Source organism: Drosophila persimilis, unplaced genomic scaffold (genome assembly GCF_003286085.1).
Source record: "Drosophila persimilis strain 14011-0111.01,24,50 unplaced genomic scaffold, DperRS2 tig00000000-arrow-pilon, whole genome shotgun sequence".
In the NCBI taxonomy this organism is placed as follows: Eukaryota; Metazoa; Arthropoda; class Insecta; order Diptera; family Drosophilidae; genus Drosophila; species Drosophila persimilis.
In genome coordinates, this window is record NW_020825288.1 from 18,910,907 (window position 1) to 18,938,306 (window position 27,400).

At 39.8% G+C, this 27,400-nt stretch overlaps 4 protein-coding genes across 5 annotated transcripts; 2 read left to right on the top strand and 2 right to left on the bottom strand.

Annotated features, from left to right (window-relative positions):
- Positions 1-3,821: 3,821 nt before the first annotated feature.
- LOC6591933 (trypsin-1) lies at positions 3,822-7,539 on the top strand. The gene is made up of 3 exons (XM_002016737.2): positions 3,822-4,122; positions 5,227-5,613; positions 7,162-7,539. Exons 1-3 carry the CDS (start codon positions 3,876-3,878, stop codon positions 7,515-7,517), a joined length of 990 nt encoding a protein of 329 aa, XP_002016773.2. The 5' UTR covers positions 3,822-3,875; the 3' UTR covers positions 7,518-7,539.
- Positions 7,540-10,980: 3,441 nt separating this feature from the next.
- On the bottom strand, positions 10,981-15,046 carry LOC6591934 (protein lin-7 homolog C). Its single transcript, XM_002016738.2, has 4 exons — positions 14,990-15,046; positions 14,660-14,926; positions 12,553-12,686; positions 10,981-11,481 (listed from the first exon to the last, which is right to left on the bottom strand). Exons 1-4 carry the CDS (start codon positions 15,024-15,026, stop codon positions 11,332-11,334), a joined length of 588 nt encoding a protein of 195 aa, XP_002016774.1. The 5' UTR covers positions 15,027-15,046; the 3' UTR covers positions 10,981-11,331.
- Positions 15,047-16,813: 1,767 nt separating this feature from the next.
- LOC6591578 lies at positions 16,814-19,215 on the top strand. Of its 2 annotated transcripts, XM_026991581.1 has the most exons (3): positions 16,814-16,888; positions 18,522-18,851; positions 19,017-19,215. In XM_026991581.1, exons 1-3 carry the CDS (start codon positions 16,825-16,827, stop codon positions 19,157-19,159), a joined length of 537 nt encoding a protein of 178 aa, XP_026847382.1. In that variant the 5' UTR covers positions 16,814-16,824; the 3' UTR covers positions 19,160-19,215. The 2 variants fall into 2 exon arrangements, with proteins under 2 accessions (XP_026847382.1, XP_002016775.1); XM_002016739.2 differs by having other exon boundaries at positions 18,522-19,215.
- Positions 19,216-21,395: 2,180 nt separating this feature from the next.
- LOC6591419 lies at positions 21,396-25,485 on the bottom strand. Its single transcript, XM_002016740.2, has 3 exons — positions 25,320-25,485; positions 24,061-24,207; positions 21,396-21,759 (listed from the first exon to the last, which is right to left on the bottom strand). Exons 1-3 carry the CDS (start codon positions 25,461-25,463, stop codon positions 21,517-21,519), a joined length of 534 nt encoding a protein of 177 aa, XP_002016776.1. The 5' UTR covers positions 25,464-25,485; the 3' UTR covers positions 21,396-21,516.
- Positions 25,486-27,400: the final 1,915 nt, after the last annotated feature.

Consider the following 27,400-nt stretch of genomic DNA (forward strand, 5'->3'; position numbering starts at 1 on the left):
TCTCAGTTTTTCTAGTATGTGATCCCAATTGGCAGAGTTGAATGCATTTTGGACGTCGAGTGTTGTCACTATTCAATACTCTTTGGTCCCGTACATCCATCGGGTGCTATCAATTGCTCGCTTTGCTATCTCACATACCTCGCCGATTGCGTCCACCGTGGACCTGCCCTTGTGGAACCCGTGCTGTCTCGGTGAAAGCTAACGCGTTACTGCCTTCTCCAGCCTCGTGCGGATTATGCGCTCGAGAATCTTACCCACTGTATCGAGCAGGCAGAGTGGTCTAGAGTGGCTCCTCGGCCGGCTTGTTTTCCTTGGGTAAGAGGACTAGCCGCTGTCGCTTTCATGGTAGGGGGAAGGTCCCTTCGGACATGCACGCATTGGTTAAACCCACGTACATTTGTGGATTGGTCTCAATGGCCGTGCGAGGAACGGTATTTGGGACCCCATCAGGTCCTGGTGCTTTGCCGTTCTTGATCCGTTGTAGAGCTTTGAGGACTTTGTCTTCCGTGGTGGCTTATATTTCAAGGGGCGGAATTCTATCCATCACCCTCTGGGCTGCCACAAATAGGGTTTCTACTATGTAAACCAGCAGTCACAGTTAAACAACACTCGCAGTCTCTTTATTACCAGCCTGTATGCGAAGCCCCAAGGGTTCGAATCTGCGTCATCCCAAAGCTTTTCGAAGCATTTGCGCTTGGAATCCTTGATCTGTCTCTTCAAGCAGCGTCTGCTTTCTTTATATTCTCCTTGGAGCCTCTCGAATTCTGAGGAACCTCTCGAATAATCCTTTGCCCGACAGGGTCCCGTAAGTACTATCCGGCCATAGCCTAGGTACTCTCGGCGATACCTAACGGTATCTCAGCATAGCAAAGACTTTCGTAGTAGTTCTTAGTCCAACAAGTCCCGTAAGTACTATCCGGCGATACCTGTCGGTATCTCAGACTAGCAAAGACCCTCGTAGTAATTCTTAGTCTGACAGGGTCCCATAAGTACTTTCCGGCGATAGCCTAGGTACTCTCGGCGATAACTGTCGGTATCTACGAATAGCAAAGACCTTCGTAGTAATTCTTAGTCCGACAGTGTCCCGTAAGTACTATCCGGCTAAAGCCTGGACACTCTCGGCGATACCTGTCGGTACCTAGCAAAGACCTTCGTAGTAATTCTTAGTCCGACAGGGTCCCGTCAGTACTATCCGGCGATAGCCTAGGTACTCTTGGCGATAACTGTCGGTATCTAGCAGAGCAAAGACCTTCGTATTAATTCTTAGTCCGACAGGGTCCCGGAAGTACTATCCGACGATAGCCTAGGTACTCTCGGCGATACCTGTCGGTATCTCAGCATTGCAAAGACCTTCGTTGTAATTCCTTGCCCAACAAGTCCCGTAAGTACTATCCGGCGAAAGGCTAGGTACTCTTGGCGATACCTGTCGGTATCTCCGCATGGCAAGTCCTTCGTAGTAATCCTTTGCCCGACAGGGTCCCGTAAGTACTATCCGGCGATAGCCTAGGTACTCTCGGCGATACCTGTCGGTATCTCCGCATGGCAGGACCTTCGTAGTAATCCTGTGCCCGACAAGGTACCGCAAGTACTATCCGGCGATAGGTACTCTCGGCGATCAACTTGAAGGAAAGCTCGTCCACAGCCGGGTCCCAGCGTATTCCAAGAACCTTGACATATTGGGCTATCTCCCTTTAGGGCTTCAAGTGGGTACTCACAAAAATGTCCTTTGGCAGCGAATTGAATAGTGACCAACAGTTTGAACTCCATTTTCGAAGTTTAAATTGAGCTTGGCTCAATAGCAAAATTAATTCATCTTTGAGTGCAACGAGATCGTCGATATTATCGCAACCAGTAGGAATATCATCCACGTACGCGTCTCGTACAAGCACAGAAGCAGCCTTCGGATACAAATCACTATGATCTTGATCAAGGTCTAGCTTTGAGAGCAAGATATGGATGAGCCACACATCGCGGCTGTCGCAGCTCAGCATGTAGACCACGTATACTTTCGTCGGCGGTGTCCACTATTTTACGCACCTCGGCGATGTTTAAACCCTTTGCGTTTGGCAACGAAAGAAAGTTTTGAATGAACGAATGAGCAATCAGTGATCTCCCATGCGTCCTGGTAATTGGCATCCGATATGGGAATATGCTTTATTAGAGACAACGCTTCACCATCCAGATATGATTTCAAATAATGCAACTTTTGGCAATTGGACAGACTACTCTTCTTGTCGACTGAGCCTAAGAACAAGTCACTAAACTGACACCAATCCTCGTATCTGCCCGAAAATGTCGGAATGCGTATTTTTGCGAACTGCAGCTCTGTGGTTCCCGATGAGTCCCGAATCCTCTCGAGGAGTTGAGTTTGCCCCTCAAATAAGCGTTCCACAGTGTTTGATAGCAGTAGATTTGAGTTGTCGTGCTCATTATCGTGACTGCTCCGGTCACGTATGGCTTCGGTGAAAAGCTCCATAAAGCGGTTGAAAGTTGCAACCAGTCGGTCCAACTTTTGCTCTAAGGTTTGCACAGAAGTACATGACTGGCATCTGGTAGAAACTCTTGAGCCTCCATAGCCACGCGAGTTAGGTGATTCGAGGTCGGATTTGCCTCGTGCGGCCATGCGTGCCGCTTGAATCAATAAACTGATGTTTCCTCCCTCTGATACAATAAGATCTGCAGACTTCTTCGTGCTCAGCGACCTTTTTAGGAATATAACAGTATAGGGCGTTCCACTGACTTTTTTGGCTTTTGGAACGGCTACACTTGTTTGTTTATCGAGCCAATCCACATACATATTTTCGTTCAAACATTTTTTAATTTGACCTGCATTTGTTTCATTTTGTTGCCAAACGACAAAAAATTTTCTTGCTCCTATCTTCAAAAGCTTTACTAATTGTATCTATAATGTCACCAATTCAAATCATATAATTGTGTACCGTATTTTCCTTGCATGTTTTACCCTTCTCTGAATTTCATACGGCAAACAACTGTGCATTTTTAAATTTTAATGCAAATTTCAAGAATTGTGGTGGAAAGTGGAATTTCTTACTATATACATTTCAACAAGAATCTATATATCTACGACAGACAAAAGGTTTCAGGGTAGGACTAGGTAGGTCTCATTTTGTATACCTTTTCTAAAATGTAGTTTTCCTTACTAGTTGCCACATCTTGAACGACTCACTTTAAACTACATTTACGAAGACATCACAACTACTATATACAGTTCACAACTCAAAACAAGCCCAACTGATTAAAAATCATCACAAAAATTTAATCAGAGATTTAAAGTTGTTATTAAAATGTCATTGCACGTGCTTTTTGATAACAACAGCTGGGTGGAACAGCTGATTTTGCAAATGTGGAGACATCTATAAAAATTTCTGGTACGCAGCTTTTTTGACTTTTCAAAATTACGTTTTGGCGAACAAAAGTGGTCGTTGGGACCATAGCGCGGCTCTGCTTCTGCGCTTTTTCGGCCAACAACAAAAATTTCAAAGCAACTTTAATTGCCCGTTTGTTTTGCTGGCTGCTCTCAAGTTTCGTATAGAAGAAAAATAATTTGTACGCTACATACGTAAAGCATTTACATATACGTATATGTAGGTGAACTAAATTAGTATATATTTTATTTTACATGAACTAGTTAAATACATATTTATAAACTATATATTGTTATTACACATTCATATATGTATACACGAAAAAATTTAATGTATACATATGTCCATATAGACATACTTATAAAAACGAATACATATGTACATATATAGTGGAATATATACATATGTATATTTTGATTTTTTTATATAAATGTAGATCACTATAAAACCCTAATAACCCTATATAACAATGATAACTGATTCGTGAAAATGAATTTAAAGCATATTTTATTATTTTGGATGTTGGCCTTGTTAAGTTATGCCAACCTAATTTGTTCGGAAAAGTATGAGGCTTTCAATGAATCTGCAACTACAAGTATAATTCATAAAAGAACCAGTAAATTTTTATTTGATACTATTTTTCGAATAAGTTCTGGGGTGTCAAACGCTTTTGGACTTGACACAGAAGATGATGTTGAGTATACTGAAAATTCAAGCCTAAAAAATTGCGACTGTGGTAAGTAGTCTTCAGTGACTGTATGATAAATATCAAAATGCGAACAAAACAAATACTAATATATTTGTTGAAAGTTAAACCATTTTTAAGAATGTGACTAAATAATATTGAATTTGTGAAAATTTACATTACTTGGCTTATTTCCAATTCGTGTTTGTTTTTTTACATACATATGTACATACATTTGTAGTCGTACCTCTATATAGGAACCATTTGTTTTTTATTTATTTATATTATTGTTTAGTTTTCTTTTGTTACTTTTAAAAAATTCTCAGTCACGCGGTGAAAATTACATTCTTATATGTTCATACATTACGGATAAATATTTTATCCAATACGATGCAAATTATACAAAACGAATATATGTGAAGTTTTCAAAGCTGAGTACAATTTTTTATAAAACAGATAACTGACTTACGGTCGATCTTAGATGTCATCGAAGACACCTTCCATTTCTTGTACATATTTTTAAAGCACAGAGGGTACCGTTTATTATCCCTTAAAGCATACAGAAATGTTCTACGAGCGTTATTCTCTAGGGTCCCCCAATTCCTCGATTTTTCGTTAGTGCTTAAACCATCAATCATATAATGGCACGCCTTTATATAGCAAAAATCAAAAATCTTATTGCTTTCTTCTACTTATACATACTTTGACAAATACTGCAACACTTTATCTTTATCCTAGTAAGGGGTTCGGAAATGCTTTCTTCGGGATGCTAAGTAAATCTACTCGAATCTTATATGTTTAATGTTTAATGTTTAGAGTTCAACTATGGAGAGTTAAACTGTGTAAAAATAGGAATGTACAAATTATAAAATTATCAGCTACTGGAAAGTTTGGTACACAATACAAGGCAGAAGAAAGTTAACTTAAATTATTCATTAAAGAGGATTTTACTTTGGAAGCACAAGTAGCAAAGGAAAAAAGATGGACAAATTTATTGTATTCGCAGCAAAGGCTACGGAAAGTCCAAAACGATCTGCAAGGGTAGTTTTAGAAATTCATTTAAACGTTAATAAGTTTCAAATATTTTTTTGTATAAGTTTCCTGAGATAAAAATTTCCACATAATTTTTTACTAATGAAAATATTACTGTTATAGATTGTGGCTTTTCAAATGAAGAAATAAGAATTGTTGGCGGAAAACCAACAGGCGTAAACCAATATCCGTGGATGGCACGAATTATTTACGATGGAAAATTTCATTGCGGTGGATCGTTATTAACTAAGGATTATGTTCTATCTGCAGCTCATTGCGTGAAAAAATTGCGAAGATCAAAAATAAGAATAATTTTCGGAGATCACGATCAGGAAATTACTTCTGAGTCTCAGGCCATTCAACGTGCTGTAACAGCTGTAATAAAACATAAGAGCTTTGATCCTGACACATACAATAATGATATTGCACTGTTAAGATTAAGGAAACCAATTGCATTTTCAAAAATTATAAAGCCAGTTTGTCTTCCCCGATACAATTACGATCCTGCAGGTATTTATTACTTAATTTATAAATTTCAATTATGATCATAAACATTCGATAATATTTAACCGTAGAACATAATCAGAGCATTGAAGGAACCCTCAGAATTGATACTCATAAAGATTGTATATTGGCAAGTTATGATGACAGGAAGAGGAGGGGGGTAATTTTTCGAGTTCATTAGAGTACAAAGTGGTGGAGAACAGCTCACCGAATACAAAACTCATCCTTCATTTAGACTTTGACACCAACAGGCAAATACGCTTGACTCCTCCAGCCCAACCGACCGAGGGGCGCTGCCGCCTGACGCGCAGCACGTTAATCGAACCGATCGCGTATATGCAGGAAATATATATGTTAGACTAATATTGGAGAAAAATTATAACTAAAAATTACTAAAAACTAAACTAAACTAAACGAAAACGGCAGAAGTTGTCTGCCGGCAACTTGCGACGACCTCCCATCCGTTTCAATGCATTTAAGAACGCCTTTGTTGACAAGTCAGAGACAAGTCAGAGACTACTTCGATGTAAACGGCCTTGGTGAGAAGGGAAACGAACACGGCTATGTATGATTTTGTAGGTCCCTTTCCTCGAATGCGTAGATATGTGTTGATGGGTCCACGAAAGTCAACTCCACAGCGTTCAAAGGGTCGAGCAGGAGCGAGTAGCAGCTTTGGTCTGTAGCGAACGCAGTGTAAACAGGAGCGGACAATTCGACGTGCCAAGTCTCTGGCGTTAACGATCGAATACTCCAACCGAATGAGAATGACGAAGGCTTTAGGTCCATCGTGATAGTCCCGAAGATGCAAATGGCAAATATAGTTCCATACAAATTTTAACTGACTTGGCAGCAGCAACGGATGTTTTTGACCGTCTGGTAGGTCTGAGTATTCCAATCGTCCACCAACCTTGATAAGTTCGAATCCGTTCACGACTTCTAAAAAGGGAGTAAGAAACTTTAAACTGATTTATCCAGTAGCTGGTGCTAAGCGACGCAAGTGAAGCAAGATTTCAGATGTCTTCTTCCCAGTCATGTCTCCGCCCCGGAGCAGCCGTCTCATTTTTGAGTCCTCTTACTCGCCAAAGGTTTCAAACCAAAGTTGCGGATTGGATTTATTAAATTTCAGAAGGATGATCTGAGCTAAATGTAGAGAGTTTGGAGCTGTTGGCTGTGCGGCTGCTACTTGAAGCCGCAGCAGTTGCTTTCTTAACTCCGTGTTCGCCATGTTTGTTGCGTCGTAAAATTTTTCACCGTCTTCTGCTGGTTTGTTTTCGATCGACGAACGCAAAAAATAGTGCTGAATAGAATAGAATAGAATAGTCGCCGGTGTTGCTACACCAGCGAACGACTCTAAGATGAGTGTAGCGTTATTGCTAAAAAAAATATTAAAAAATTTAATTTTATACTGGTAAATATGCAATGAAACAAAGGTAAACTTTGACACAATATTGTAAAACTCTAAAGCTCTAGGTCAAGTATTTCTGTATTGTCACTGCTTACATTACTATCTCATACCTCTCTCTTATTAATTTTGGATTTATTGTTCACTTTTAGGTCGAATTGGTACTGTTGTTGGTTGGGGACGAACTTCTGAAGGAGGAGAGCTGCCTTCCATCGTTAATCAAGTAAAAGTTCCGATTATGTCTGTTACAGAATGCCGAAATCAGAAATATAAAAGTACCCGAATTACCTCAACAATGTTGTGCGCCGGACGACCAAGCATGGACTCCTGTCAAGGCGATAGTGGAGGACCACTGCTGTTGTCTAATGGAGTTAAGTTTTTTATTGTCGGAATAGTTTCCTGGGGTGTCGGATGTGGTCGCGAGGGATATCCGGGTGTTTATACACGAGTAAGCAAATTTATTCCATGGATAAAATCTAACTTAGAAAATACGTGCTTGTGTTCTTAGTTTTTAGTTTTGTTATAAAAGTGTTTATATACAAATAAAAATATTTTTTAATTATTGATGACGTTAGAAATAATCCATAGGTTCCTGGCTGGTCCGGACCGCTCATTCGAAGATTCATGCCACGACACGATCTACTCATTTATTCAACATATTTGGCCGTTATTTCTCGCATATTCCGCCAGGGACGAGGAAGGTTTTTTTTTATTTTACTTATTTATTTATTATTGGGCTTTCCTAGTGGTACACGCAAATGGCTTATAATTAGAGCACTAGTCACTATATGTCACATTGGTTTTAGTTGTATCAAACTAAGCTAATATGATTATATACTCCTTTTTAATTTAAGTTTGCATATGTATGTCACATTCGTTATTGTTAAGTAAATTTAGGTAATAGCGAGGATGGGTGTGCGAACGTTCTACGCTTACTGCTTACGAAGCTGTAAAACTATTTAGGGTCCTGTGCAAAACGAGATAGGTAGTTGAGCGTTAAGAACTGAAAAGTTTGACCGAGATATTATAAAGCCAAAGAGAGAAGTAGGAGAGCCATCTTATTCAAATTTTTTATAAAGTCTTGATTTTAAGTTTTTAAGACTAAATAACTCTTTGATAAACCAGATCTAATCGGTCAAGATGGCGGAACAAAAGAATCAAAAAATGTGCCAAGTGCTTTGTATAAAATATGTGTGCCTTTTATAACATTAATGCATAAGTACAAAGCGGACCAATCAAAATACCTAATGAGGTTCGCAAACTCGGCCTTACGAAAGCAGCGGACACGTTCAGATAGCCTAGTCGACCGAACCAATACAGTTGATCCTATATCTATCCACACTTCGAAAGTAGAATGGTTGGCGTCTTCAGGTATAGTGAGTGGAAGCCCTCGGGTTAGCAACACTATGGTCGGATCCAAAACAAAGCACTGACTAAGCAATCGACCCAATGAGTTTTTCACGTGCTTGACATGAGACAGGGACAGGTCAAGCAAGTCGGCACTAGGGTACTATACTCGTTTACCGAAGATCAAACATCAAGTTGAAGTCACCACGAAACCACAATACAGTGTGGCACCACGCGGACGCACCACCACCATACGCCCCTCCTGAAGACGACCCGGCCCCACCGGTGACAACCGCTATGCAGCAGCCAGGCTCTTGAGGTACCACTACCGATCGGCACCCTGACTCGCGACTGTAACGACACTGCCATCGACACGAGTACGACCCCTATGACAAAGACCGAGCCGCTACTCCCACGTCCTCCCAGGCAGGAACCGCGAAAGGTGACCACCACCACACGAGACGCTAATCGGAACCCCGATGCACCTAGAGCCGACACGCCATCGATCGCCGCCGACATCATAGAAAGCCTCCCAGGCAATATTCTCAGCACTACGCCTGGGGCCATGTCGGAAGCCCTCGTCTCCCAAACTAGCCGTCGGTCCAACACTAGGATCGCCACCGAGACCCACACGAGCACACCACCCATGGTCGGGGCGTCGACACGGTAGACGCCCACATAAGAGAATACCCGCGCGATGTCGAACCAGCAATCGACACCACGATCCTCCCTAAGAACCCAGACCACACTTGCGACGATTCGGAGCGGATCTCCGACCCATGGTCCTCCGACATCGCGCCGAAGGTGCAGGAATTTCTGGACGAGGAGTTTCCAGCACTCGCAGGCCTCCGAGGGACCACGAATCGTCCTGAGGGACAACCGCCCCATAAAACAGTGGACTACCCGAAAAATCCAGCCATGCGCCGGATAGCGGAGGATATAATCAATCCATCCCGGAGCCCCCACAGTGCGCCAATCATCCGTAAAAGGAACGGGTGATAGCGTATGTGTGTAGACTATCGACAGCTCAAACAGCGTTCTATCGCGGACGCATACCCGCTACCCGGGATCAACTACATACTGGAGCAAGTCCAAAACGCACGCTTCATCTCGATCCTGGACCTGAAAAACGGGTATTGGCAGATACTGATGGCCCGCAATAGCAGGGAAGCCACGGCATTCACGATACTCGAAAGGGGACTGTACGAATGGAAAGTTATGCCTTTCGGTCTACACTCCGCGGGAGCCACGTTTCAACGGACCCTTGATGCCGTTATCGGCGCAGACATGGAACAGTTCGCGTTCGCTTATCTCGACGACATCGTCATCGTCGGGAAAGATTTTACGGAACACCTGAACAACGCGAATGAAGTTTTCGCCCGACTACGCAAGGCAAACCTTGTGATGCACCTATTTCAGGCTGATGTAACCTCAATCACGTCCAGGGGTCAATCCACAAGAAATTTGTTGTAATATATGGAACTTTGAGGGAGATGTCGGGTTTGGCCTATCTTAGAGAGGGTGGATCGTGGCTTGGTCGAGCGTTGCTAGTGGTGTGCGTCGAATGGTATCACAACGGCCCTAAGAGTGACAGGCTCCTAACCTAAACTACTCGAAAAGCTGACCAACATCAGCTCCTACATTCGTTGCTCACATAATGTCGCCTTGTTATTTCGCTTCCACCACTCAATGCTGCGCCATGCATTCAACTGCATAATCTGAAATCTCCAACAGCAAGCTTACTCTGACGACTTTCGGCTGCTAAACAAAGCACTAACAGAAAACAGAATTCGCTCCAGGATTTCAGCTCAACCGAGTGGGTGGCTGATTCGAGAACACTCACATCCCAGAAATCGATAATTGAATTTTGTCTGGATTTACGGTCTCTATCTGCACCTTAGTAATTGTCACGCTGATCCTAAGCTCTTATTTGTCTGGAATACTGAATTGTGAACACCAGGGACTTAGTAGATTGTTTGTGTTATCCGACCTTGCATGTTCTCTGTCCGTTACAGGCCGAAACTTCAGCAGAGTATGAGATGCCAGATCCGGTGGAATGCGTCTGCCTGAACAGCCGATCGACTTCGGTGGAATACCTGCTTCATTAAATCCGTTTTGGGCGAGGGATTCTAAGCTATGCGAATGCTGAATCACAGATTTTAACGGACCGAATAAAGCGAATCCCAAATCCCACGGAATCGATTCTATTTGGTCGGTTTTGCAGCGAATTGAGTGGTCGCAAGATGATGAATCTGCAATGACCTGATACATCAATATTACCAGCAGGGCTCGAGGCCACGCTGGTTATTGTTGCATTACTCGTATTTTGTTGTTGAAGTAATGGTTTTCATCGATGTTTTGGTATTGTCGACGCTTGGAAGCTGTGTTTAACAAAGTACATTAGAAAGGTATATCGTTTTTGTGTTATTTATACAATATAGTTGAAAAGAAAAGAGTAGTGTGCTTCTGTACATGTGTCTTACAAAGTATGTTAATAATGAACAAAATGTGTCTATTATACAATATAATGGTTATAAAGTGTAGTTATTCATATATCTCATGTGTTGATATTTATTGTTTCGTTTCTACGGTTTTTTTTTCCGGATTGAGAAAATAAAAAACAGTATTTTTTACTCAACAGAGATACTTTATTTTCTGAGAATCTATGTGTTGTTCTCAACGATTTGAGCCAAGACTAACTAACATGACAATCCAATAGTCCACCTACTGGATTTGCCAATTCGTTAAAATATATATGATAACTTTGTATATAATGGATATAGTTAAGTTTCTGTAGAAACATAAACATTATAGATTATTCAGTAAATATAAACATCAAATTATTTTTTTAACATTAGATTATAGCTATTCATGTCGCTTTATTCGAGCAACAATCAACAGAGTTTTAAGTTCATAAAATTAAGGTTTTATTTAAACACATAAATTTAAATACTTTGTTATTTTTTAAATTTGGACTATTGACGACGGCGGGTATTACGCTGCTTATCGAAACGCATTTCCATCTCTTCAAGAACCTTTGGTGTGTAACGAACTATAAGTTTTACAGAACCGATTGCTTGTTTTAACAATTCAACTGCCTTTTCATGGTTTTCCCCTTCAACCGACTGAAATTAAAATTGAATTTTTTAGAAAGCCATTATGAAATATGACAAAACACAGTTGTACTAATGTTAGCGTAGATAATCAAAGGAATGTGATAAATGCGGACACCACGGACACGGACGCTGCAGACGTACTTGGCTGCACGTTCTCCGAAGCGCTGAATTCGGCTACCGAATCCGCATCGCCAGCAGCTGTCGTTGCCCTTGGAGTGGCAAACGAGATCAACTGCTGCACACTTGGAGTGGTCGGAGTCAGTTTTTCGGCAGCGCACGGCTGAGTGACGGTTGGCACTTGTAGATCTCGCGGAGTAACCTTTTTACGCCTCGGAGACTCATTCAGCAGTTGCAGGCTGCCAAATTGAGACTCCATGGCTAGGAGCCGATCGTATTGCTTTTTAAAGCCAACGGTCAGCTCCTTAAAGCCCTTCGAAGTCTGCCCCATAAAAGCCACCATATCATTCTCCACCGCACGGCATGCCTCGCAACTGTAATGCAACCCATTACGTTTGACTATAGCATCACTCACGAGGCCAGAAAATCCAGCGCATTTTGCGTGCACTACGCTGTCGCAGAGCCATCAGGGGACATTCGGCTGATCGTGGGTGATCTGCTTCTTTATAGAAGCAAAGAAGCAAAGAATTTATTTCAAAAATTAAGTTTTTTAAAAACAATAGGCATGCACTCGCGTTAAAGAAGATTTTATCAAGGTTTATAAGGAAAAATACCGGCTATATTTGCAAAGTAAATGGAACAGAAGCGGAGCGTAAAACACGTCTGGCCACTACGAAAGAGAACGAACTAAACGTTATTTGTGTGCGTTATACTATACTATACTATAAGCTCCTGAACAACTGCCGTCTTATTTTCGGATAAACAACTGAACAGTAGAACATTAGAAGATCATTATGCCGAAAACATGTAAAATGCGATAATAACGAGATTACATAAAAAACGGTACATTTTTTTAGCGGTAGTTTTATTGATTCTTGATGCACTTGGCCATTTGGTGGTGCAGTCATTGCATGTCAACGCCGAAATAGAAAAATGTAAGGTAACTTAGAGGTTTTAACATACCACTCCATTGACCGACAGCAATTGATCGCCTCTTTTGAGACCTCCATGTCTATCCGCAACTCCTCCCGGTATAATGCGAGATATATAAATTGGAGAATTTTGTTCCTTGCCACCCATTACGTTGAAACCCAGACCTGTAAAAGAATTAAGACCAGTTTAGTTGCTTGCATGGTTTAATATGTGGTAAAGTCGAATATATATCATAGTTCGCAAACAACGGTCACCACTTTTTCCCTGTACTGTCTCGTCACTGATGAAACAGAAAAAGACCACGCAGACACGGTGTCTCACTGAACAGAACACTTTTTGTCTCTTCACTTGTGTTATGTGTTTCGTTTTTTCTGTTGAGCCCGACACACGATCGTGTTTCACAATAAAAACTTAAAGAGACACTTTTGATCAAGCGCTCACAGAAAAAGTGTCTTTTGATGAGCAGTACCAAAAAAGTGTCTGAGTAAATGATCCGATCTGAGCCAGATTCAGCAACCGGATAGATATGGTCATTATCTATGATTTTGCGTTTTTAGTTTTCTCGAATCTGCAATATTGTGGATGCAACAGATTTTCGTCCTTTGTTAGGGCGGAAGGAGGTAAGGTGAAAATGAGATATACGTTTTATAGTGAAATCTAACAGGATACCAAATTTGGTTACTCTAGCGTTAATAGTCTTTGAGATTTGGGGATATCCCCAGATTTTCGTTCTTTTGCGGGAGCGAAAGGGAGTGTGGCGAAATTTTGAAACAAACTCGTCAAGGTCTGATATCTTAGGAGTGTGGATACCAAATTTGGTTGCTCCAGCTTTTATAGTCTCTGAGATCTAGGCGCTAAAGTTTTACTCTAAGCAAAGCCGGCTATGCTACGTGTGTGTTAGAGAGAGACAGGGCGAGAAAAAATGAAATTGTTTTCTTGATGATGGTTATAATAATGATACGATCCAATTCAGATTCTGCAGTATAAAAGATATGATCACTCTCCAGATTCTGCGTTTTTGAATTGTGAATGCCGCAGATTTTCGTCCTTTGTGGGGGCGGAAGTGGGCGGGGCAAAGTTTTGAAATATTTTTGTGGCAGTGACATATCACAGAAGTCTGGATCCAAAACATCATTGCTCTAGCTCTTATAGTCTTTGAGCACTAGGCGCTGAAGGGGACAGACAGACAGACATGGCTCAATCGACTCGGCTATTGATGCTGATCAAGAATATATATACTTTATGGGGTCGGAAACGATTCCTTCTGGACGTTACACACATCCACTTTTACCACAAATCTAATATACCCCAATACTCATTTTGAGTATCGGGTATAAAAAGATCAAGAAGCGATACTGTTTACATACCATGACGATCCAATTTAAGGAGGTCACACAGGCATAACAAAAACACTAACAAAACTTAGAAGACACTATTATTGGAAAAAGATGACACGTCACATCAAAGAGTACATAAAAATATGTCCTAAATGCCTAGCGTCGAAAACGACGAAATATACAAGATCACCTCTAATTATTACAAACACACCAATATATGCTTTCGACAGAGTGATAATAGACACTATTGGTCCATTACCACGATCAGAGAATAGAAATGAATATGCAGTCACCTTAATATGTGATTTAACAAAATATTTAGTAGCCATTCCAATTGCAAATAAAAGCGCAACAATAGCCGTAGAAGCTATATTCGCATCTTTTATTCTGAAGTACAGTCCAATGAAGACGTTCATTACAGACATGGGAAGAGATTGTCCATACGAACTTGTATTCGGCTAACAACATAACCTACCGATTCAATTTAATAGCTTAGATAGAATAGATTAATAACCGCCTATAAAAGAGCAAGAATACTTTTTGAAGAAAATAAAGCTAAGCTAAAGTTTTCGATTTTAAGCTAGAAATATACCAAGTTTTGTTAAAAAACGAAACTGGCCACAAGTTGGATCCAGTTATGAACCAGTTTCGTATCTGAGACCTACAATATGCAAATAATAATGTGTATTTCAGTACTTTACAACCAGGGATGATATTTTTCTACTGTGGTAGATGGTATATGCTTCATTAATACATTCAAAATACATAAATAAATATCTGAAACCCTGAAGCCCACCTACCTTCTTCTGTTTTCGGTAGTTCAACTACTCGAGGGTGCGCATGTCCTTCGCTGGCAGCAAAAGCAGCAACGGTTGCTTTAGCTGTCGCAGAAGCACGAACATCATGTGAACCTTGTATATCAACCGTCTCATATACGTGTTCATAAACTTCTCGAACAGATGTCATAAAGTCTGAGCTTAAAACCCTCTGTAAAGCAGCAAGCTTGGTTGTTGGAAAGTCGCCGCTCGCTTGCAGCTTCTCGAGCAGCTCTATTGATCTTTTTACATCTGAATCAAGAAATTTTTAACTTATAAACAATCATCGAAGTAATCATCATGTATACAAATTACCTCTAGACAAGGTTAGTGGTTCAACGACGTCAGCCATATTACCATTAAATTCAAAAATATAAATCGTTGAATTAACTTTGTCTATTGACAACTCCTGAAAATAATGTGACCTGATGGAAAATTGCTAAAAATAGACATTCAGGCAATAACGCTTGCTAATTTGGATTGTGGGTCAAGAGAGCGTCAAACTGGTGCGTCGATTTGAAACCGTGGAAAATGGTACATGTAAAGTATTTCGTGTATGTTATTTTGGGTGGAGCAGTTATGTGAGAGCAAGTCGCCTAATTTTGAATAACATACGGTAGATCAAAAACGTTACTGCGAAGAGAGAGAAATCATTAGAAATAAAAAGCAACATAAGTGTTTGCAGCCGTTGTTAATCACTGCTCCCGGCTATAACTCGAATATAATATAATAAAATAATGTTTTCCAATAAGATTTAGTAATGCTTTCTTTTACTATTATCTCCTATCCGGGAGATGATTCCTGGTAAAAGTTTTTCCTCAAAATTTTTCAACAACGTTTTTATATTCAATAACTTGTTGAAGAGAAAAAATTGGGTGTAATAAACCTATACATTTAAGTACAATATAACTCCATTAAAAATTGAAGCAGATCTGTATGAAGTTTTGTTTGACCTTGGTGCTGAAATTTGCCTAATTATATACCACTTGATTTTCTGGTGCTCCTCACGTGCTTTCTACTACTCCTTCCCTGCTTGCAACACTCCCCGATCATTCTTCAGAAGATTTTCCAGCTTGTTTGCTATGGAAGGGCACCTTGGCCGCAGAAGCTTGGGCTACTTGGATCTGTCCCTGTCGGCATCAACGGAATTATTTTGGCCTCTCCACAAATCCGCAATATCATCATAGCAAATGTTTCTCTACACTCTCTACACACTTTTTTAATGGCTCTAAATTACGTATATGAAAAATCGTTTCTTACATAATGTAGCCTGGTTATTTCGCTTCCACCACTCAATGCTGCGCCATGCATTCAACTGCATAATCTGAAATCTCCAACAGCAAGCTTACTCTGACGACTTTCAGCTGCTAAACAAATCACTAACAGAAAACAGAATTCGCTCCAGGATTTCAGCTCAACCGAGTGGGTGGCTGATTCGAGAACACTCACATCCCAGAAGTCAATAATTGAATTTGTCTGGATTTACTGTCTCCATCTGCACCTTAGTAATTGTCATGCTGATCCTAAAGCCAGTTTTGCGCTTGTTTGTCTGGAATACTGTATAGTGAATAGGGACTTAGTAGATCGTGTTATCCGACCTTGCATGTTCTCCGTCCGTTACAGGCCGAAACATCAGCAGCAGTTTATGGGAATGCCAGATCCGGTGGAATGCGGGACGCACAGATATTTCTGGGCAGCAGCTTTGAATGGCATCATTTCGTCTGTATTCCTCTAAAAATTCAATTATTAATTTAGCGCACTGTTCCAACGAGTTGGCCCTTCCTGAATCAATGCCAACTGTTTCTCAACATCCTGTGCTTGTTTAAATTTTGCCATCGCTTAATTGTACTTTTGCCAACACATCCAAGCCAACCCAACCTATATATTTAAAAGAGTGTTTTAACAACGAAAATAAAATAGCTCAACCAAGTGGGTACCTTTCGTGCTTCTTCTCCTTCTCTCTTTAGTTTTTTCTTTCAGAGAGACGGGTCAAGACATAAAACTAAACATCGATGTTTCGCCACAAACAATCGATGTTTCAAAAAATTAAAAAACGTCCATGCATCGATGGTATCATCGATGTTTTTCCACCTCTATAGTAAATTAGAACTAATCTGTTCCAGCTAAAAAAATATAAGATTTTAGTTTAAATGAGTTTACCTCCTCTTCTTTTGAATCGCTTGAAGAAGCGTGGACTTGTAAAAAAGCAAAATGGTACTGCTCTATTTACATTAACATGTTGACATTTCTAAATGTATTTATTGAACCAACCGTGCATTGTTTTGTTACCCATTGCTAGATGTGCATTTGCATATATTGTATATATATACATATGTAAAATTTAACAAAGTTTCCCAGAGCAATATTTTAATGTGCACTTGACCCGGTAATTTTACTCGAAGAGAAGGGGTCCAGTGGTCCCTGGCGCAGTGAGCGAGGTATACATACATATGCATGTAAGGGGTTGTAATCGGCTCATAATATTGCATGCATATACATGTACAAAGATGTAAATACATTTATATGTATAAAAACTAGGTATTCTTCATCAAAATTAATAGCCGAATTTATATAGTCATGTTTGTCTGTCTGTTCCTCTTGCTTATCGTCTAATTTTTGAGTTGCGATGCCAGCTCCAACACTGAAGATACGAGAGAATCGAATTAACCAGAATTCTAAAAAGGTTCTGTTTCAGATCGGATCATTATGATGGGTAATCAACAAAAAACGGACTCTCCTGCTTCGTTCTCTCTCTTCATTTCCCTGTGTGTCCACCTTCTGTGTAGTGATCCGTTAAACCCTCCCGATGGCATTTCATAGGACGGCCAGAGGGACAGAGAGGTGTGTGTAATGGACCGTTTGGCCCCCTATGAAGTACTATCGGGACGGTATTGAAAACAATTAAATATTTTTTAAGAAGTAGAATGAAGATAGACAGAGTGCAGAAATATATTGCTCCGAGATTAATTCTCCGATGCCATTCAGACGCACATAGACGCGCATGCAAAAAAATTGCACAATAATTAAAAATACAAATACAAAAAACGACTCGAGTCGCGGTGAGGTTTTGTTGTTATTGGACTACTCCGAAATGCAATAAGCGTCAACGCCCAAATGATAGACCTAAATCCAACGATTGCTCATGGTAGTCATTCTTTAAAAGTTGATTGTATGAACCTGAATATAGCTGCTCATAGGGCTCTTCTAAATTTAATCTAGAAAAAATATCTTAGATTTTTAACCCCAATAATTTGTTCTTGTATCAAAACTATGGTTTTAATGAGTACCAGATTCAATATATGTAGCTATGTACATACATATGTCTGTCTGTCCGTCTAGATTGACGCCTAGAATTCTTAAATACAAAGAATTAGAGCTGGAGCAACGAAATCGTTTTACAGACTCCTGTGGATATGTCACCGAATAAAATTTGTACCATATTCACAATTTTGAACTATCGAAGATAACGAACACGCAGCATTAAAAATAATAGTATGTTTTATTTACCAGATTATGTAAAGTCGCTCTGTTATTGGCCATAATAAAGAAAATATGTAAGTTCCCCGGTGTCACATTCTCTACCGCAGGAAAAAAAAAAACGCGTTGCGGGAGTAGATTACCTCGTTTAATTACATAACGCTCGATCTCTTTTTGCCATGTATTATATGAACATATGTATATATTTATGTGGGTACATATGTATATAGGAACTGAGTGTACTGGGATACGTGCCTAGGTAAAACGCTGCGACCAGTTATGTTTCAGGGAAAACCTTGGCTCCAAATTTTAAAACAAACAAATATATAAAATAAAACAAATTATAAAGTGAACTAACAATATTTTACAGAATCAACGTCGGTATCAGAAGCAATAGAAGAAATTATTGCAGAGAACTATGATGATGAGGATACAAACAGCCCTTACGTATGCAGAGATGACACTAATTTGGAAAACAAACGCAGAAAAGCCGATGAACAGTTTTGGTTACATCGTATTAAAGAACGAATTGGTGTAACGGAATCCCATCATGGATATAAACTGTGTCCCAACAAATACAACGTTTGGCATAAGTGCTCACTTTATTGCGTTAATAGATGGACGAGCACACACACCCAGCCAAGTCAAAAATATCTTCGACGTTTCAAAAGATTACTGCGCAAATATCCAATAGAGACAGGTTGGAAAAAGGTTTATGATTCTGGTTGTAAATCATTTTACTTTTCCAATTCTACATCGCAAACCGTTTCGTGGTTACCTCCTTCCCACCCAAAAGCTCGCGCTACGCAAAGTGCCGCAATTTTCAGAAAACAGTTGTCTAATTCCCATGACGATTTTTTTTTAGATTCTAAAACAAAAACTGCCAATTTGAATGAAAGTTTGGATTCAGAAAATGCTTTCATTTCTTCAATCCACGGTAATAGTAAGAAACCCAAAATGCGCGACTTGGACCGCAAGCTTCAACGACGGCAACGAAAGGATAACTAAACATTTTTCGTACCAAATTTGATGTGAAATAAATAAATTGTTAAAAGCACAGTCTACATATCTTTATTTACATATGTTGTACATATTTGTGATTTATTTATTTTTTTCACATAAATAAATTTGTTTTAAATGTTTAATCGGACCACGGCAGAAACTAAAGTCGAATATAAAAACTTGTAATATTTTAGGTAAGTGTACGCACCAGAGCGATTGCCGAGTCACACAGTGGGCGAAATGGCCAATCTAGCCTTAATTGATTGATTGTTAACGATTCTAAATACCCTACTGGGTATGAAAGTAATTGCCATTTTGTTTTTCTCTCATATTTCGTGAAGCTGGGAAGCGGTAAACCGAACATATGTTGCAACAGCCGTTAGTTAAAATTTATTCTGAACTATCAATTTAAAGACTTGTTTGCTATTTTGTCAAAGGTGTATATGACTTTTAGTACTATCTTAAAACAGCTGTCGAAGTTAACCTTTGTAAAAGCTTTGCTCAAAAAACATATTGCTTTGTTTGGTAGAGTCCATCTTGTGAAACGGATACGATCTGGTTTCAAATGTTTTTGATATATGTATGTACATTCTCAAAGGTATTGTGTACTTGGATGTTCAAAATGATCTGCATGAGGATGGAGATCTCTCCATTTCCCTCTCTTTTGTGGTAGGTCCACCGCTGGTGATGCTCTGGTTGGTTCTTGGTACTACAGTATCTACAGAGGGGAGGGTAAATCAAAATTCATGGCATTGTCTGTTGGTGGGTCAAAAATTATAAGGAAAATCATAAGTTGTCCCTCCAAGGGATGGTGTTGCTGCCCTGGTGTGAAGGTTGTACCTTGACTAAGCATACAATTACGCATGGGTTCCTTCATTAAGATTCTAACCTGAGTCCCAGAATCACCAAACCGGCTGCTCCAAAAAACTGGTGAACCATTTTTCTATTCACTCTCAGAACGTACGCAGTTTTTTGGGCAAATGCGTCAAATTCATACAAATAGTGCGTATTTTGAATTTGACGCCATAGCTTTTACTGAAACCTGGCTAAACTCTTCTATCAATGATCATGAAATTTTCATTAACAATTACACTATTTATAGAATGGACCGCTATTTCTATTCTATTCTATTTAACCTGCTCTTACATTCCTCCTAGGCCTGATGCTAAGGTTTACTTAAACCACCTCTCAGCAATTAATACTGTCGTATCTGCATTAGGTTGCAATTATCGAATTATTGTCATGGGGGACTTTAACCTCCTCTTTCTTTCTTGGCTGCCTTGCGATGGCGCTTACCTGGTGCTTCCCAATTGCCCCAATGATTTCATCAATGGCCTAACGGATATTTCCCAATATCATTTCGTGAAGATCCTTGCCATCCAGCATTGGGCTCAGCCTTTCTACACGACATCTCAGAGATGTCCAAACTATGTCCCAGGAGGATAGCGAACTTTGTGAGAGCATCTGGATGGGATAATTGCTGACAGGAAGTCTCACAACGCAGGAAGGAATGATCCTATGCGGTATCACAACGGGCCGAAACCGGCCTAAGTGTGACGGGTTCCGAGCGAGCCCGGCAGCCGCCTCAACCTAACCTACCATCCAACTCTTTTGATATCCTTTGAGTGTACCCGATCTGGCGGTGCTGACAGTTCCATGGCTCTTTGCTACATAAAATGTTTTCGAAAAGCAAATTTTATTGATTTAAATCTTCATCTCTCGCTTTTTGATTAGTCGTTTCTTTATTCATTACCGAACATATACGAAACTGTCAACTTGTTTTATAGCTTTATTTACTCCGCCCTTAAATTTGTTCCAGAAATCATCGAATCACACGAATTTTCCTCACTTCACCTCCTAGGCTTGAAAACAATTCAATATTTTCAGCAGAAGTCCTAACCTTTCATTTCATCATATATACAAATCGACTGCCCTTAATCACATGGAAGTTCCCCATGACTATCTTGAGAAAGATTAGTATTAAAAAGTCAATGAGAGAAAAAATAATTTATTACTTAAGATAATCCGACCAATCTTACAACTTTCAGCTTAAACTGTCTCGATATAATTTTGAAATACTTTTTTGTAATTCCTCGAAAATTTTCGAGTTGTAATTTAAAAGTAAGTTTTATATGATTTAGCTTTTATTTGAATAATCAATTTGTAAGAGCAGTATCAAATATTGAGGACAGCACAAGCTACCCAGCCTTATTTTTGGTTTTAAATGTTTAATAGATATAAGTAAGTTGATCGATTTCCTTTAATGGCTAAAATTATACGTTCACATATATGTTTTTATATATTAATAAGTTTATATACATATAGTATTATTTAAACCATTGACTAGTTTGACAGTCATCAATTTACGTTAATGTTGGAGTGGTATGTCCTGTCCCACTGTTTCCTGACCCTTTACTGTCTCTAATCCTTGAACCAGACCCACTCTCATCGTGGGTTTCATTATTGTTTCGATGAGCTGTGACCGTATTTTTTGATCGAATGGACTCGGAGGTCTGTTTTCCAGGTTGGCCATTTGTTTTGTCTGCGGGTTCTGCTAAGTTATCTTCCTCATCAGAGCCTTCCACGCTGGATATTGATGAATTTGCCTTTAAAGTGTTGAAGATTGGTTTAATATTAATACTTTTAGCAAGTGTACAGTCCACCGAAATGAATATAGTCAGCAAAAGAGCTCGGCATGAAATCATGCCTCTAGATCATTACGCTTTTATACTTTCGATCATTACGAATCCTTCCTTAAGTCAGATTCGGATGATCATAACGAATCAATAAGAAAGCAGAATGTTTCATTGAAAGCAGAATGTTTCTGAAATGAGTGTGTGCTTTCACTGAAAAAATGTCAAACAAATTGTTCGGGCGACGCCCGAGTGTAAATTCTTTACTCGTCTTTCTATTTCCTATCCTATTCATTTTCTGTAACGTAACGTAAGCGTACCTTCGCATTTGCTCGCTCAGAAACATGTTCTCATTTCATCATCTATTCTTTATGGAACTTTTTGACAGCAATGCCACCGATTTTGCGGGGGTGGAAGGGGGTGGGGAGATGTTTTAAAATACACTTGAAACAGTGAGATATCACAGAAGTCTGGTTACAAAATATCGTTGCTTCGTAGTCTCTGAAAACTAGGGGCTCCTTGGGACGGACAGACAGACATGGGTTTATCGACTCGGCTATTGATGCTGATCAAGAAAATATATACTTTATGGGGTCGGAAACGCTTCCTTCTGGGTGTTACACACATCCACTTTCACAGCACTTGTTACTGATCCATAACATTTTGAAAATAACTTACGAAGTGAAGACGAAAATCGAGGATTTAATCATAATTGGACGGATTTCTTTGAATTATATTATATGCAGCACAGGTGGCTTTCCCACTTGACTTCTTGGGTGAAAGTTTGTTTTTCATTTAATTTGGACGTTGATATGCAATGACTGCCATGCAAGAACGCAGAATAGGAATCATAAAGTTTATGCGGCTCAACAAATCAGGCCATTCTAACGCACCATTGATCAATATGTACATACAAATCACACTATACATTTTTCCACGATTAACTAAGGATGGAAGGTTTATTAATAGCAATCTACAAGGGTAAGATGGAAATGTCACACTTGAATCACAATTGGGGCCCCGCAGAGCAAAAATTAGGGCCTAGGGGTTCTAGGGGCTAGAACATTGAAATGTCATTACTTTTCATTTCGAGGCATTAAGGTGTAACAGAGTTTAAAATCTTCTGCATACATAAGTACTCGAGCGTATGTTAATACCAAAGGCAGGTCATTGAGAAATAATGTAAGAAATAAGGAGCCTAGATGACTGCCTTGTGGTACTCCAGAAGTAACCTTTACTGGGAGTTTTTGAAGAGGACCCTTTGCGACTTGGAACAAAGGTTGCTAGAAATTTTAGGAGGTTGGGCGGAAACCCTAAAAGGTCAAGTGCTAGAAAAGTGGTTTACTGTGTCGAATTTTTACTGAAGTCATCATTATGTTAGATGTGAGGTCAGTGGCCAGTCGTGAGACAAAAACTTACGTTTCCGGCTTTATTATCTCCGAGGTGATCAATTCGGCTACCGAATTTGCATCACTAGCAGCTGTCTTTGCCCTTGAAGTGGCAAACGAAGTCAACTGCTGTACACATGAAAAGTTAGAGCTTGCAAGCCGTTACGTTTAGCGATAGCATCACCCACGAGGGCTACAAATTCAGCGCTCGCTGTTGCAGAGCCAGCAGGGGACACTAGGGAGATCATGGGTGATCTCACTCTTACAAGATTTTGTGGCGTAGACCACAGAGAATTCCATTCTAATATCTGAGAACATGAGGATCATTATTTTTGACAACATCTTCGAAATCGTGCTTTAACAAATGGGTTACTCTATTGGTTTTTCTGGCGTTAGTCGTGGTAGCCAAGAAAACCAGGAAGCCGGTTGCAAAGGTGGAACTACAAATCGTTACTAACTGGAGGGAACGCGCAGGTCTTTACCTGACGAGCAACACGATAAACAACCGATTAACCGATGGCACAGAGAGTATGTCAGCTAAAAACCAATAAGGACGCAGAAGAACTTACGACAAGCCCAGCAATCTGGTAGATATGGTCATTCACTATGATATTGAGTTTCGATTTTTTCGTTTCCTCAAAATTGTCGATGCCACAGATTTTCGTCCTTTTGTGGGACGGAAGGGGGCGGGCGAAACACATACACTCTCCTGTGTGTACTTAGCTATTGTTATAGTTATAGTTATACTATAACTATGCAAAGGATAGATTAAAGAGAATTTTTGTACGTCCTCCGAGCGCACATACCACGAAGCGTCGAAAAAAATTTAAATGGAATTTGTTCTTATGCAATGCTTTGGTGTTGCATAGTCTTTGCTTTAACTTACCATTTCTCTGCGTGACTTGTACTCAAAAAATTGAATTTTTCGCTCCTCTCGCATTCGCGTAAGCCGCATTAAAAGCGAATAATGTTGCTCTACACGATGTAAGCATGTTCTACAAATGGTTTTTGGCAACGGATCAGTCGGTGAAATCTGAAAATAAAAATATATTGATGGACTAATAATATACACTAATAATTTATATATGTATATGGAGAATGCAATTTTTCATTTGAAATAAATAACTTATAATTATTTTGTTTGCCTTTTAAATTTTTTTTATGGTTGTCGTTGTGAGTTGCTGCTGCGACCGCAACTCCACATTTATACCCAATACATAGTAAGTATGGCTACATTGAACGACAAAGATTGCGTGCGGAAGAGACGGAAAACGTGTCTGAACGTTTCGTCGGGTGCTGCGTAGCCACTGAAAACTGATTTGTTCCTTTTGGCTATACAAATGATCGATCTGATCTAGATTCGGCAATTTGGTAGATATGAATCTACGATTCTTCGTTTTTTGTTTTCTCGTATCTTTGAAATTGTGAATTCCACGGATTTTCGGCCTTTGTGGGGCGAAAGGGGGCGGGGCGATGTTTTGAAATACACTTGTAACAGAGACATATCACAGAACTCTGGATACAAAATGTCGTTGCTCTAGCTCGTATGGTCTCTGAGCACTAGGCGAACGGCAAGACGGATGGACGCACAGACATTTCTCAATTGACTCGACTATTAATGCTGATCATATGATGCTATACATATACATATAATCTAATGTATGTACATATGTATCTAATATACTATACTCATTTTAAGTATCGGGTATACAAACTAGTGAGGCTCGAAAGTCTTGGTATGCACTTAAGAAATTTTGTTTGTATAATAGAAGCAAATCGAAATTTTCGCCAAGACATTTTTGATTTCATTTATCTGTTAATAACTGTATACTATATGTATTTAAGATTAAGGATACAATAATATTACAGAATCTTTGTAATTACGAGGATCAAAACGATAATAAACATATGTACATAACTGTTCTGGCTACATCAATTATTTGTATACAAATCCACACAATGCTACTCAAAATATACCTGTTAAAATGGAAATGTGTGTACATATGTATATACTGAAAAATCTATATTATGTACAAGAGTTTCTTGACATACTGTATGTATTTACTCTGAACTCAAACATTTTGTATTTGAACTACCATATATGCTACCACAGAAAGTAAAGTTATTAAGTTTTTTAATACATACAGTTATTGGAAGGTAGCCGTTAATTTTTTCAACAAGACAGAGACGTTGGCCATGGTCGCTGTATATGTGAATTACAGTTCTGTGCATTTCAGAACATAGTCGGCAAAGAAACCCTGATATGCATGCCTTTTCAATACTGCCCATGACAATTAGTACTCTCTATGTATTAACGTGTTGAACTATGAGATTCGTTATCAATGCAAATAAAATATTGTATTTTCTCTTTCCAGATGTAATTTATATTACGAGGGTTGCATTTTCGATTAACCATACCAAGTAGAGAAATACCCCGCTTCCACTAGGGCACATTCCACAAATTAACCTTGTACTCAATTCTAAACAACATTCCCTGTCGAAATTATGTCTATGATGTGCATCTGCTATATGGATATGCGTTTTGATATTTATATACATATGTACAAATTAATATTATTAACAATTTTAATTCTTCATTAAAGCAAGAATCAAAGCAAATGGGATTGTATTCATTGTGTATAAAAACTAATAAACTTAATATAATTTTATTTAATATGTCTTTTGAATGTGCATGTTCCTGTTCCCAGTTCGGGAGCGAAATATATAATATTTTAATATTTCGCTACAACCTAGTTCTCAGATCCGAAAACGGGTTTGCAAGCAAAACGGGCTAAATATTATGGTAGCGGCAGAGTGTGACCAGCTGTGATTGATCTGCGGTTGCACTGTTCCAAGTTAGAATGTATTATTTGTGGGCACTGTGGATCTAGAGGACGGCAATGAAGGGAGAAAGCACCGCAATATTCGACAAATCTGTTTCGGCTGTACTGAATTCCCATTGTTTTACGCCCTTTACTAGATTCACTTCGTCACAGTCGCACCTAATCGCTTGTTTGGTTTCCGTTTTTTACTGTCCATTTTAGCTGTGTAATCAGAGTACTCTCATACACCACCATATTATGCTATGAGAAATTTCATTCATTAAAAATTACATTGGAAAAAAAAATTTCGCTGGCAAAAATCCTCCAGCTGAACCATCCATGAGGATGCCAGCTGGGCAATGGACACTGTATTATCCCGGGCAAGGGTAATGCACTGTCGATTGCTCTGTCCGGGGTAATGCAGTGTCTACCTAAGGCAATGGTCCAGCGACTTTCCGATCTAAAGTCGGGGGAACTGAACCAGGGCCATGGCTGGCGGGCACGGTGAGGAGCAACTCTCTCTGCGTGTCGCCAGCGGTCACACCTCGGACATAGCGAAAGCAGGCCATGTCAGTTGTAATCCTAAAGGCACAAAAATGGTGTGTTGCAAGATAAGCAGTACGGTTGCCGTTGTCGTGACAGACTTGGACCAGGAAAGGGTTCTATCCATAAGCAAGACCCAACCAGGTACCAGTTCCCTGGTAGGACACGGCCGAAGCGTTCCAGGGAGGGGTTGAAGGCTGAGGCCCCTTATAAGGCGGCCCTCGAGTTACTGAGCCGTCCCCAAGGCAAGGCGGATAGAGGAGAAATCCAAACTAGCCTGGGCTGAGCAACGGTTAGAGGATGGCCGCAGACACTACGCGCAGCTGCCGCAGATGCAGGTAGCGAATGGTGGATTCGCCAACACGGTGAAGGAGATGTTGGCCACCAAGAGTCCACGCTCGATCTAGAGTGCGCGTATGGCTGAACGGGGTCAAGATCTTAAAATGCAACTGGCTGGTGCAGAAGGTGCCCCAGTTGGAAGCTCTGTGAGAGTGGGCCAAGCTGGTGGTGGTAGTCTATACCAAAGACGAAGGTGCAGCTTTTTCGCTGCCTTTAATTTTTCAATAATTTCAGAAATTAATGATTTGGAAACATTATAATTTTTATTTGTTGTTAGTTGGTATTTTGAGGGTGGGCGAAGATAGCAGAGCCCTTTACAAATAGTAATGACGAGGTACCCACTTTGTTTGTGGGGGTCCAGCGACGAGTGAGAAAATATACAAAAGAAAAAGTCGGTAGTTTTTCAATAAGTGTATCTACAGGAAGAGTGTAGAGAATTGGTAAACGCAAATAAATGCACTACGGCAGCTTGTAGCGTAGGTGGAATCGAAACTTATTCTCTTTCTTACGAACTACGAGACG